Raw genomic sequence first — 14179 nt, 5'->3', positions numbered from 1 at the left:
ATAAATTTCTTGGAGACATGCCAATGCACTAGCAAATAGTTTACAACTATTAGTAACAACAGTTTATTCACAAGGGACACCAGCCTCCACAGTATGCTCCTTTCACCTTATTTCAGTACTAGCAATACTATTCTTTCTGCTAGCCTGTACCAGGCTGCAGCATGTCAATTCGGTCACGAACGAGTTGTTTAAATATCTAAATAAAGAGTAGTAAGAATTATGGATCAGTGACATTCCACACATAAAATTTGCCTGAAATACCTTCTCTTGTGGCCAAAATTTCATTAAAGGGCCAATTACTTAGTTAAAAGTTTCTGGTTCTGCCTCCGGTCAACTCGGTCGAGGTACGGTGTGATGTCTAAATTTTGGAAACCTGAGTGCTAGAATTTATTAAGGTCTTTTGCACATCTTGCTTTCCTAAAACTTCAGAGAAACCTAAGATACTTCCAGATTACACAGCTTCTAATGAGGGTAAATTTGCAGAGAGTGATTTTCAAATACTTATCAACAGCCATCTGCAAAGATCGTAATACCAAAGCCCTTTTAGCAGCAAAAAATGAGGCCTTCAGAGTTTGTAAACTAGGAATTTGTAAGAATAAAAAATAGAATTCAACTCTCATAAGCTATAGGTAGGTTTTTAAATACCAGTTTTTACTACAATCAGGTTAAATAAATCATCGAGTATGGTTAGGTTTTAGAGGGGAAAAATATATTCTTTTAATTAAAACTGCAATCATATTTTCTGGGTTTTCTTTCCTGAAACCTTCAACTTGTGTACTTCTTACAAGGCATTACTTGTGAAGCTTTTTCTTTAGGAAACTATGTACGCGTAAGCACAATATAGCTAGAACAGAAGCCAAAGCATTCAAGGCAGAGCACCAGGCACCACGCGGCTAATTCAGAGCAGCCAGAGCATCACCTAGCATTGCATTTAATTTTGGCCAGAATGGTTAGCAAATGCCCCACTGCAGAGAAAGTTGAAAATACAGGGGCAGCAGCACCACGTATTGGAAAGTCACAGCTATTGGTGACTTGTGATTATCCATGGCAACTGACAGCATGACAGACAATCTGATGCAGAAAGTAACACATGGTGAAGAAAACAACCCCTCGAGAAGCAGTAAAACGCCACATCCCTGGACGTCCCGTGTTGTGCACAGGGTCAACATCCAGGGCTGAAATTCAGATCAGGCTCTGATTAGGAGATCAGAGTGAGTGTCCTCTGCCCCTGAGGTCTGTGCTGACGTCTCTGCACCAGACTGGAAGGACAGGGTCCTTGAATGCCAGTGTCAGGCAAGAGAAATCTCAGAAACCAGTATCTACCTGCTATGCCTATCCTGCATGGTAAAGAAGTTCTAGATCATATGTCACTGAGCAGTGTGGTTCTGTCCTGGCAGCCAACCCCCCAATTCTCCCATGACAGCTGCTTTTACCAAAAATTACCGATGTTTTTTACTTAAAACTGGTGGGTAGGCTGGATTGCGCCTACCCAGGTGAAGCCACGCTCACCGCCCTTTCATTTTCTCTTTACAGCCAAATTGACTGGCTTTCTGAAATACATGAGATATTGTGTTTAAATGGTCATACAGTTTTGTTCTATGTGCATCTGTCAAACTTTCCAAATTGCTGGCATACCCTACTGATGGGAATTTTAATTGCTCCACTTTCCTGTTCCCTAATCCATACAACTGCTTCCCATATGTTCATTTCTATGCAGAAAAAATGCAAATTATTCTGGAAATTTAAATTCAGGAAGTCTTATATAATCACTGATGTCTTAGTGCAGTTTACATGCATTCCTGATCAAATTCCCAGGCTGACTCCAGAGTGGAGAATAATACCTTTTTGTTGATACAATGCTTTATACACAGTGTTGCTAAACACTGTAATTGACAAAGTACACTGATATTTTCAAAGCAGTTTCTGGAAATGCTAGGAAACATGAAGGGGCTTTTCTTCAGGATTTTTCCATTTTGAAGAAGCAGGCTTTGAGCACATAAATAATTTGTGAGCACATTAAGGACCTCCTCCAGCCCTTTTGACAGCCAACTAGGATCTCAGAGGCTACACCTTGTTCAGTCACATTGAAAATGCACTTCCTGCAGGTTTCCCATCAGAAAAGTGTCTTCAGGAGTCAAGTATGAGGAGGGAAAAAAGCTGCAAGCTGAGAGCAGATGTTCTCAGACATATACAGAGATGTGAGAAAGGTGCTGGGAGCTGGAAGCAACAAAGAGGAACACCTGACACTAGAAGGAGCAAATGTGCTTAGAGGGACGATACGGAGAAACCACACAGGAAGACAATAAAGACACTGTCTGGCGTTAGACAAGAGGACAGACAGTGTAGAGGGATATCGATGGATTGGAGGGAATTATGGAATTGGAGGGAATTACCCCTCAGAGGTAAAAGGATACCCAGGGCTTGAGTGGGAAAGAAGTGTGGGAGGAGAAGTGGTGTCAAAGTGCTAGGAAGAATGGCCACTCTGGAAATCTGGATTTTGCTTTTAGTGATCAATTCAATTATATAACTAGGCAACTTGCACTAGTTGTAGAATAACCTGGCAAAATACATGCTGTGTCTTTGGCATGGTAAAGCACCCTTATACTACTGCATTAACTTGCACGTACATGAACTCATGATAGCTCACTAGCCAGAGGTACTCAGTCCCTTTAAAAAACAAATATAACAGATTGAAAGTAAGTCTGTGTGCAGCCTTTTAATGCTAAGTACTGTGCATAATAAGATTTATAATAAAAATATGCATGAATGTTTGAAATCCGACTTCCTTCATTCCTGGCTTTTGGCTTGTGCAAAGCTGGTCATCAGACTTGAAAGCCCCACCAGTAGTGTTTACTGGGAAAGCAAGTGCAAATCTTAAGCTAACCAAATGTCACAAATGAATGAACTTCTGCCATCGTACATATTGAAAGAACTATTTTGATAACAACATTGTGATTACTTTTTCATAAATATGCCTGGAAAGACTGCTCTCAAATTATGGAATTTGAAGTTTTCTGATGTAATATTCCTCTTAAGCACTACACATAATACTTAGATCTTATAACAGTTAATGCAACCAAAGGTGCACAATGAAGCATTCAAAAGCAAGGAAACACTGGAATTACCGTTGTCTGTAGCAGATCAGTCCAGCCCTGTTGTCAATGTGGAGTATGGTATAGTTTAATTTACACAGCCAAACACCAAATTTTCCACAGGTAAAGACTCACTTGAGAACCACAGTTTCAAAGAATTTGGATCTTTTACTTTTGCTTGTTTGCTTTGGAAATCTTAGCATGTTTTGTTGTAAACAGGTCATTAAAAACAGCTGCAGGCACATCACTGTTATGGATGCGACTTAGGAATCAGCATGCGGGAATAAGTGGCAACAGCACGCAATATTTAGACTGTGGCATCTCGGACCCCGTCTGTAGTTTGTCTCTGTTAGCTGACAATTGGGTCTGGGGAAGCCCAAGTGACCTTAGGCCAGGTAACCTCTTTTTATGTGTCTGCCCATATTGAACACCTTAAAGGAACTCAGCCTCAGGCACATGAGGAAATCTGAAGGTCTGGCATTAAGTTTTATCAAGCCATGGTGCAATGGATCACCTTGGCTGGATTTGTTGTTTTACTTCTCATCTAAGAAAAACACCTGCATTTTCCGCTCCTTACATTCTTCAGGAGGAGGTCTTTGCCAATGGTGAAGTTATTCTGCAATAATTGTATGCACTGAAAATAGAAAATCTATAAACGTATCTAACTGACATTTTGTGCTTGTTAACATGCTAAACATTTACTATGGTGAAGATTAATTTATGGCTGCAGGGTAAAAAACATCTTTGTTTCTCTGGCTAACACAGCTTATTTTCCATTAAACATACCACAAAACATCTGCAAGAGCTGCTGAACTCCACATTTTTGATCAATATTTACATAGGCTTTTCATGGAAAACAAGAATTCTTTCTGCATCGTGGAGTATCAGTTCCAGTCCTTTCTCTGCTTTTGCTGTCTCTGTCACAGAAAATGTGCATTCACATTTAACTGAAGTTTCTTGCCAGGAAAATTAATTCTAGGAACAGAATGAAACATTTTCCTGAACTGAAAGGCAATATGCAACAAATGCAAACTTATTTAAGCAATAGCTCTACCTGCTTTGATTTTTCTTCCAAAATAAATGCTCTTGAAAGACTGTCAAATGAAAGCACATCACTGAACAATGGCCAGAACTTGCAGAGGACTTGCAGGCCAGCAGCCAGCCAGACCTACAAAGCCACAAAACTGCTTGACATGCAATGTTTTGCAACGCCCAGTTTCTCACTGTGAGCTATGGTAAACTATTCAGTTCAAAGTATTTAGCACAGTATCTCCACATTTATCCAACAGTAAGCAGTAGAAATATTTGTGACTAACATCAGCCTGCTGCCATCTTCTGGTGAAAAGTTCAGGACATTAAACAACCACAAATACAACCAATTCTTGCTTGCTCCCATTATCTTGGGCTTTTATCTCACAGTAAGGCAAAGCGATATTATTTATGCAGTAATATTACTTAGAGAGGAACAAACAGGTTAGTGATCTCACAGGGAGTAAGGATTCTTTTCACAAATCCCCTTTCACTAACCCTTTACCATACCTGCAATAATTTGGGTAGTGACTGTCAGAGGAACAAAGTGGCTTCAGCATTAAGTAGTAGTTATTATTTTACTTGGAAAAATACACCAATCCAGCAACAATAAATATACTTCAGAAGTCATCTATTTGCATGTACTGTAAACAGAAGAGACAAAACACATGTAAAGTCAGGAAAGGCAGAATACGCTACTAAATAGGCAGAACAAGATTCTGTTAACCAAGCCAGAACTGCGAGAGTATAAACGGATGCCACTCCACTCACTTCTCCTACCAGTTAGTCTTGGCTCTTGCCTGTTCTTTGCACTAAGTGTGTGCAGCTGGGAAATGTTCCTCACAGAGTGACACATCCTGTGACATGAGAAACCAGCACATGGTAATTCCAAGGGGAGATACAGGATTCACACGCCCAAGGCACTTTTTCCCATATTTGCAATGAAAAGCAGCAAATTCTTCACCACAACATACCCAAACTAATGGCAAGGATAAAGAATATAGATGAGAAAATTATCTTAAGTGCACTGTGATATTAGTTTTGATACTTAGAATATCCAGCAGAAAGATGACAGCAATTTGCAATCCTTTAGCCCATTTAATCCAACCATAACTAGCTCTTGACCAACTGCAGTTGACTCACATGAAAAATTATTATTGAGAGAGACACTATTTCGAACATTGAGATGAACATGCTCACCGTAAGATTACTCAGAAGGCAGTGCTGCCATAGTTCAACTGAGCATCAAACATTGCTAGGGGTACAACTTGCAGGTCTGCAAATTACTCTGGCAGACCAAGCAACAAAAAGTCAGATGTACAATTTGCAGAATGCTTTACAAAGCTGAAAAAAATAATACAGTACTCATATGCAGTACAGTCATTCTTTTTCTCGGGGAACAGGAAATACAGACCTGATGCACTCAAACATAAGCTTCACCACAGCCTGAAAAGCAAAGACTCTAGGAAGGAAACTGAAAATGGAGTGAAGGTCACAAGTTCCCAGCTGACTTCAGAAATCCAACATCTATACCAGCACCCATCCTCAAAACCCTGCCAAGAGCAACTATCTGTGCCATTCTAACACCAACCCAAGTTTTAATAGAAAGAGACAGTAATTTTTGACAGCTATTTTCCATCAGAAGGTACTGATGGAAATAATCTATGAAAATAGGTTGATTTTTAGGCAACTTAATAAAACTTTTTGTTTGATTTTAAAAACAGGTGCGTTTTCCTGTTAATCTGTCTTCAAATTTTTCCTTTTTAATAAATTAAGGTTTTAATGTTTTATTTCATGTTCCAGCATTTTATGCTCCTACAATGCCATGTTGATACCTCTGAAAGAAGTTACATCAGAACATCTGACATCACAAAAACTCTCTTCTCAATCAACTTGCATTACAATTTAGTAAATACAAATTTTGAAATAACATGTAAAAAAAGATTAATTTTGCACTCCTACCTGTGCAATAAGGGAAGAAAATACTGCCAAAGCATTAAACTGTAAGTCCTTGATAAAGTCAGGATTTTCTAACCATTAGCACTCTCCACTATTTGAGAAACAAATGGTTTTCAGAAATATTAACTGATGATTAATACTAACTTCCAAATCTAAACCTGCTAAGCATCAGGGAGAGGCCTTAGAGACAAATGTTGAGTAAAGCTTATTCTCCTGACCAGTATTACCACAGAGATTGTTCCTCCTAATACAGAAAATCTGCCTGAAAAAAAAGCCAGCACAGCTGGTCAAGCCCCAGAAAATTATTCTTGGCGCACACCAATGATTTGCATCTTTCTTCAAGATCAACAGCTTTGATTTGCAAGAACCAGTTCATGCTCCCTAAACACCTCATTATATTGAAGAGTGATATCATGACCTCTGAATCTCAGTTTCAGCCCTGGTCTTTACTGGTATGACCAGTTTTCAGGAATTCCAGGTCCCTGAGATCAGTGGAAAAGTCTGGGGCAAGGAAAATTTACCCCTGGTGGAGGAAGAGCAGGTTAGGAAACAAACAGCACACCCAGGTCCATGGAGCACCCACAAGCACTGAGGGAGTCGGCCCATGTCATTTTGAGGCATTTATCATTGAAAGGTTGTGACAATTGAGGGGAGGTTCCTTCGCGCTGGGAGAAAGTAAATGTCATTCCTGTCTTCAAGAAAGGCAAGAAGGAGGACCTAGGGAACTACAGGCCGGTCAGCCTCAATCCCTGTGAAGATGACGGAGTAAATAATCCTGGAAATTCAGTTCCAGACACTGGCTGTCAAAAGGGCTGGAGGAGGTCATTTGGACTGGTCAGCATGGATTTTTGAAGGGGAAATCATGCTTAAACCAAACTGAAAGCCTTTTACAATGAGAAGACTGGCTTGGTAGATGAGGGGAGAGCAGTAGATGTTGATTATCTTGACTTTGGTAAGGCTTTTGACACTGTCTCCCATAACATCCTCAGCGACACACTGATGGAAGTGTGGGCTAGATAAGTGGACAGTGAGGTGGACTAAATAATGCCCAAGCTGCTGAACTCAAAGCGTTGTGATCAGTGGCACGAAGTCCAGCCAGAAGGCCACCAGCAGCTGTGTGCCCCAGGGCCGGATAATTGGGTAAATGCTATTAAGTATCTTTATGAACGACCTTGATAATGAGACAGATGGCACCATCAGCAGGTTTGCAAATGATACAGAACTGGGAGAAGAGATTGATAGACCCACTGTATGTGTTACCATTCAGACGGACCTCAACAGGATAAAGAAATGGGTCAACAGGAATGTCATGAAATTCAATGAAGGGAAATGCAAAGTCCTGCATCTGGAGAGGAATAACCCCAGGCAGCAGGACAGTCTGCTATCCAACCAGCTGGAGAGTAGTTTGTCAGAAAAGGACACACTGGAGCAAGGGGCCACAACGATGTGTGCAACGCTAAAAGACTGTGATGTCTATAATAGGGGTTTAATTCTATTGCACTTTACTTATGCGTAGCAACAATGGATTGAACTGGTAATTGTCATAGGGAGTAATGTGTGAAAGGAATAGGCAGGAAATTGCCAGTCACCATCAAGAGGACTGACAGAACTGAAATCAAAGAATTTAGACTCTCCAGCATAGGCTTTGCATTTATGTATTTATTTTTAGAATCAATTTTGTTCTTCTGCAGGAATAAAGAAAATTTTCTGTTACAGTTATAAGAACTGTTTTACTTGAATTGGATCCAACTCTGGCCTTTACTAAAGCTCTTTCTAGACATGCATTTGCCAGTTCGTTAACAAAGTATTTCCAATACAGCAAAAATGATGAAGCCTTAGGCATCTTTAGTACCTGCTAAAAGAAATCCTACTCATTTTTTTAAAAGTTGATTTAAACTTAAAGCCAGAATTTCATTAAAATTAATAAAAGAAACAGAGCTCTATGGAAAGAATTTAACTCAGTTCTTGCTCAGTTTTTCCTGAGTTTTACAATGTTTGGTCTGTGTGAAAACTAACAGTCTACACTGTGAAAATGACTTCACAAACTGCTGAAAAGTGCTCCCACGAGTGCTTCCCATATCCCATGTGTAGGGCTTCCCATATCAGGAGACTTCCACAGTTTGACATTATTGCCACTGTCCAAATTACTGAAGTAATTTCAATGCTTTCCATAGTGATGCACTTCATTTACAGAAGCTGTGTTTTGAAGATAGGTCCATTCTGACAGACACTCTCTCAAGTTCTTAAACCCATTCTGAGGCAAAATAATCTTAGTAACTCCCACTGAAACTAGTTGTCACTGCAGCCACTCAGCACCTGAGCATTTCATTTCACTTTACCCCCAAGAAATCCTCAGAACTACTACAACGGGCAATAACAAAAGCCCTTTTCAAACATCTTCAGAAAGGGACTTCAGGATATGAAGATTAGCAGAACATGCTACAATGTAAACAGACACACTTTATTAAAAAAAAAAAAAATTGGAAAGTTACACTCTATTGGCCAACTCACTTTCCAAACAAAAATCACCAAGAGTAAAATGCAAAGCACTGGGAGACGACATCACTCAGCAACATGACATCACCAACATCATCAGTGAAAAGATGCACCCAAGTGTCTAGAATTGGGATAAAAAAGTCTCAGGTGAAAAAATACTCGCAGTATAACTGCACCTAGCATTTAGTGTTGAAAAAAGTTTGTTACAAATGGCTTGTTAAAAGGACTGGTATTTTCACCATAGATGTCTAGTCTATGTAAAATTATGTAATCAAATATGTATTCAGTCTGTTCAGATTTTCTTTTTTTTATACTACCCTCACTGACGAATAAAATTCCCTTGTTACATGATGGATGAAGCTTTTAAGCATTGCCCAAGCCTATGCTCCCAACTGTTTCCTACAAATACTAATAAAATATCTGACCTTTTAAAAAGGTAAACAGCCACTGACAAAAATTTCAGCCCCAATGACATGAAATAAAAGAACTGCCCAAAAATTCGAAGATAGTACTGGATATCAGAACCCTGTGTGTTAGGAATACAGACAACACTGGTGAATCCCATATTGAGTGAACCTTTCTCTTAGATTATAAGTACTGCAAAATTCAGATCAAGCACCTTTGATAAAAATTATTGTCAAGAATCTTATTTGGTCATTTGGTCTTTCCATTGCCATGAACTTGCCTGAGAGTCAAACACAACTTCCACCCTGTAGGACAGCATGGAATGCAACATGAGCACTGCGTAAGAGGGAAGCAGAATAGCTACAGTAAACCTGTTCCAAGGACAAGAGAATCAGACACTTCTCACACAATTTATTTCATGGTCTAGAGCACAAGTCTTATGAGGAGTGGCTGAGGGAACTGGGATTGTTTAGCCTGGAGAAAAGGAGGCTGAGGGGAGACCTTATCGCTTTCTGCAACCACCTGAAAGGAGGCTGTAGCAAGGTGGGGGTCGGTCTCCCAAGTAACAAGTGATAGGACAAGAGGAAGCTGTGCCAGGGAAGGTTTAGATTGGATATTAGGAAAAATGTCTTCACTGAAAGGGTGGTCAGGCACTGGAACAGGCTGCCCAGGGGAGTCGAGTCCCCATCCCTGGAGGTATTTCAAAGACGTGTAGCTGTGATGCTTAGGGACATGGTTTAGTGGTGGACTTGGCAGTGCTAGGCTAACAATTGGACTTGATGATCTTGACGGTCTGTTCCAACATAAATGATTCTATGATGCTACCTGTGCAGCACAGTTCCTGCAAACACATACTGTTTTCTCTTATCTTCTGATGAACCACATTAGCAGCACACATCATACCACTTCCTTTCTTTCCCACAGGCTACCCTACTTGCCATCTCCTTGACTTGCAGCAGGTTCCAAGTTGTGTCTTATTCTCCATTTCTCTTCATACACATATTTTCTACAGCAGCTACAGCATACACACCACCAGTCCTATTTTGATTAAAACCATCCATCTTCCACATCTCTAATTAGGCTTCTTGGCTAGATTTTTGTCTTTTTGTCTGAAAGCCTCTTGGGACAAGGACTGTTTCTACTTGTATTTGTCATTGTTCAATTACTTAAAAAAAAATACTGTGTAAATAACCTCTTTAAGCAACTAAAGATGTCCAGACACAAACACAAGTGAAATGATTGTGCCTCTGGCTCCTGCAGTACTTTATGTTTACCGTGAAAGAGCTTCTTGCAGCTTTCCCTGACTGGTATCCCTAAGTGCAAACTACTAAAATGCATGCAGCTGGACGAGACAGTCAAGCTGCCAGAAAGTACATACCTGAGTGACTATGGATTAGATCCACCTCTTGGGATGACTGCCTACTTATAAATGTATCAGAAACCACTGTCAGTGCCACAGAGAAACACCATCAGATGTGATACACGATTTAGAATTCTTAAAATGCCCAGAATAGGGACAGAAAGATACTCAAGCTCTGTGCAATTGTGCTTTATGCCAACTAAACACAGAGTTCCCCAGCTCTAAGCCCACACACAATGCAGACATAGCTGAACAGCTTCACATAGACTGGAGAGTAGGTAGGTATCACCAGGTAGGATTGTCCAGAAAGTACTCTCATATGGAAAAGGTACCTCCAAATGGTGCCACACTTAAGTTAGCCCAGCTGAAGCTGTTAAGCATTGCAGATGGTAAGATAGAGCTTCATGCAACGTTCTGCCATAGCTACCAATAGAGTAATTTCTGCCAAAGTCTTTCCAAATCATGCAACACAGCAGACTGAATCAGAACTATCAAGCCATGAACGTAATTCAGGCTTGCTAAAGGACCCCATGGCCAAACTCAAACTGGAGCACTCATATCCCTTTAAGTCCCTACTTATCCCATCTTCTCCCAATCTCCACTGAAGTTTCATGAGTAGCTACCAAGTATGTTAGATCATTTACCAGTTCAGCTGTGAGAAACCTCTCTGTAGTTATACTGAAGACGAATATGCACTCTTCTACATGCAAAACAATGAAAGCTGTGAGTTACTAGGCAAAAGCATATAATAACTTCAACATATATCTCAAATACACCACAAAATCTGCTTCCTTCTATTCAATTGTCGCCACAACACTGTGGAAGACTGCTCATCCCTTGTTCAAGGCGTTACAAGAACCTCAGCTGTGTGCTTGTGGAATTACTAAAGGTTCAATGTTATTTCCTTGTGCATAAATGGGTTTTGCACAAGATGCAGGAGCAAGAAAAGAAGTAATCCTTGCCTGCAGTTGCTCTTGCCCTCACACATTCTTAATTTAAGAGATTTTAGCCAGTAGATCCACACAAATTGTAGGAAGGGAAATAAGAAAACATGGCTATGAATTCACAAGTTATCTCAAACACCTTCTCACTTTTTCTTTCTTGAAGAAAGTGTCTTTCCCTAACATCTCAAAGCTGTAACAGAATAGGTCATCTTAATTTCAAAAAATATATATTTCACAGCCTCTACTTCTTCTGCCTCTCCCAGCTGATTAAAAAAAGTATTTTCTCAATCTGTACCTTCACAGATAGTATAGAATGCATAAACGACTCATTAAAACCATATCTCTGCCTTTATGCAGAATTAACATATGTATTCTATTCGTGGCCATTTCTAGCACAGAGTAGTTTTCTCTCTCAGCTAGTGCTACTACTGGCCACAATGAACCATTCTAAAAGCAGCAGTTACACAAGAGAGGGGACTTGCTCATGGGAGACCGTTTCTCTTGCAGAAATCCACTGACAGAACTGTATTCCCATTTTTCAATGCTCAGAGAACTATTGACAGTCAATTATATGTTTTTTTAGCTTTACTTTTCAATAAAAGTAGACTGATGTATGCTCAGTACAGACAGAACATATACAGGACAGACTGCAGTTATCTATTATCCTGCAAAAGTATGCCACTACCAAACATTTTACCACTTGATGTTATACTTGGAGGAAAGATATTCCAGACACTTCATCATACCCTTATGAGCAATGCATATATGCTTTGGGTAAGAAGAGAACGTTAGTATAATCTTCCAAAGTAAGAAGAGACCAAGGAGTATAGATGTTTGTAAACCTGTCCTTTTGGAACTCACCTGGTAAGGATGGGCAAATCTAAACTGCAAAATAGTGACTGCTCTGCAGTGCTGCACTAAATTATGGCACATTCTCCTCTTGAAAGTGAGGTACTTGCACCGTGTATTTCAGCCAATGATAATCCAGCACACCTAACTTCAGGAGCCCAAATTCCTTATCCTTAGGAAGTTAAATGGAAGAATCTTCTGATTAGGAAGTTAATGAGAAAATTAATTTCCCAAGCTTAACGGGCAAGTACTTCTGCATAGTATTTCAGGATAGGTATCTTAGACACTTAACACTGTGCATTATGAATACTGTATTCCTCTTCTGCAAATACCCAGTTTTAAAGAAGTCACAAAAATGTACACAAAGTTGTATTTGTAGCTGCTGATAATACCCTGCTGTTCCCCCAATTCTCCCTCACTAATCAGTAAATCACTGCTGTACAAGAGGACTTTACCCTAAAATTCAACATAATTATGATGGCCTTCTAATGTAAGGCTAACCAAAATTTCCTGTGTATCTGCCAAAAACCAGTGGACAGGTGAGCTACTACTTACATAAGAAAAACCATGGCGTTGCACTTAACCTGCAAGCAGTAAAGATCCCTAAGGTGCACAGGTATATAATTTCCACTTCTATACACTTGGAATTTGAGGCCAGGTCTTCACAGTAAACTCAAAATTCTTAGCTGTCACTTTTTAATCCAAAACTGTCAATGTAGTAGCAACCCAAAATCCAGTTTATTTTTCCTTAAGACAAGCCATGATCAAGGTATTATTCATATCCTTAGACAGAGCTACCCTACTAGCTCATCCAGCATCTGAACAATTACCGCAAGCCTCAAAGACAGACCTATACTTCAGTACATTACTTGGTTAGAACCAGAGGATCCTTCTCAATCCAGACCTCAGTGCTATATGTTTAGGTCCCTGATAGCACGGTCCTCTAACGCAATAATCAAATCACTTACTTCTCTCTGGAACACAGTTCCCAAAGTCAAATATAAATACTGATTAAAAAAAAGGAATTGTATATATAGAATGAGGAATGCAGGGAGCAGATGCACTTGTACCTTACAAATAAGAGTTTGATGAAAGTACTCAAAAATACTATAGTCTGACTGGTATCAACATTTCTATTGGCTTCCTTTTTGGAGTACATGTGCTTCGTACTCATGGTGAATAACAATAATGCATACCAGCCTGATAGAAACTCTGGGTGGAATTTCGTACTTTTGAACTCTCTTCATGATTATTTAGTAGCTTTAAAACAAACTAAAGCATGTAATCTCAATGAGTCAGAAAGATTTTTTTTTCCCCTAATAATATTACTCTTAACCTGCAAATATGGGAGAATGGACGTTATGCCAACGGGCCTAAAGCTAATCATTGCTTTCAAGAAAACTTTGTGTACATTCACAAGACTGACACTAACAAAACTGCTAATGAATCCTGGAATTTTCAGTTGCCTCTTCCATTTGTAAATCTCTACCACTGTATCTTTTCCAGAATTAGCATGTTTACAGAGGAAGTATCACTTTGTATTAAATTAAAATGCAGACTCAAAGCCAGTAACACCCATTTGAAAGCAAGTTCTAGCCAAAAAGCAGAAAGCTCTCCTCTTAGAAATGCAATCCACCTACATAAGAAAAATGGGAAGCCTCCCTGCAATTTGTTTACTCCTATGACAAAACCAAGAATGACGTGGTTGAAGAGGCAGAATAGGGGACAAATACTTCCTGTTTCAAAGCTTTAAAAATGCTCTAAGATACCTTTATTTATAATTTTTTACATGCAAGTTACTGCAGTGAGTAACAGTGCAGGCCTAAAGAGCAGTGCAGTGTGCTAGCCAAGTAACCGTTACTCCAAGCTCCTTCCCCCAGCCTTTTTTACATACCCACAGGAGCACAGCTGACAAACGCACTTCTTCAAGGATGGAACTACATGCGAAGCCACAGGTGATATAGGAGACATGTTCGCTAAGAAAAAGTTACGGTTCAGGTCTTCCCGGCAGATGCTCTATAGCAGAACAAAGGAAAAAAAAAAAA

At 39.7% G+C, this 14179-nt stretch overlaps 1 protein-coding gene across 2 annotated transcripts in view; it reads right to left on the bottom strand.

Moving 5' to 3' along the window:
• SAXO1 (stabilizer of axonemal microtubules 1) overlaps positions 1 to 14179 on the bottom strand; it is a 36651-nt gene that overhangs the window by 21552 nt on the left and 920 nt on the right. The window contains exons 1-2 of one of the 2 annotated variants that reach the window (XM_087741370.1): positions 14029 to 14121; positions 4632 to 4765 (exon numbers count right to left, since the gene is read on the bottom strand). In XM_087741370.1, the coding sequence (XP_087597496.1) occupies positions 4632 to 4681 (50 nt within the window). In that variant the 5' untranslated portion in view covers positions 4682 to 4765; positions 14029 to 14121. Of the gene's footprint in view, positions 1 to 4631; positions 4766 to 14028; positions 14151 to 14179 lie in introns of those variants that run through there. The other variant, XM_009461149.2, reaches the window with a different exon arrangement.

Source organism: Nipponia nippon, unplaced genomic scaffold, assembly GCF_047370975.1.
Source record: "Nipponia nippon isolate SJK-2023a ecotype South Korea unplaced genomic scaffold, ASM4737097v1 scaffold_8, whole genome shotgun sequence".
Lineage (NCBI taxonomy): Eukaryota > Metazoa > Chordata > Aves > Pelecaniformes > Threskiornithidae > Nipponia > Nipponia nippon.
Note: the sequence above shows the minus strand (reverse complement) of the source record. Positions and strands in the feature narration are given on the sequence as shown.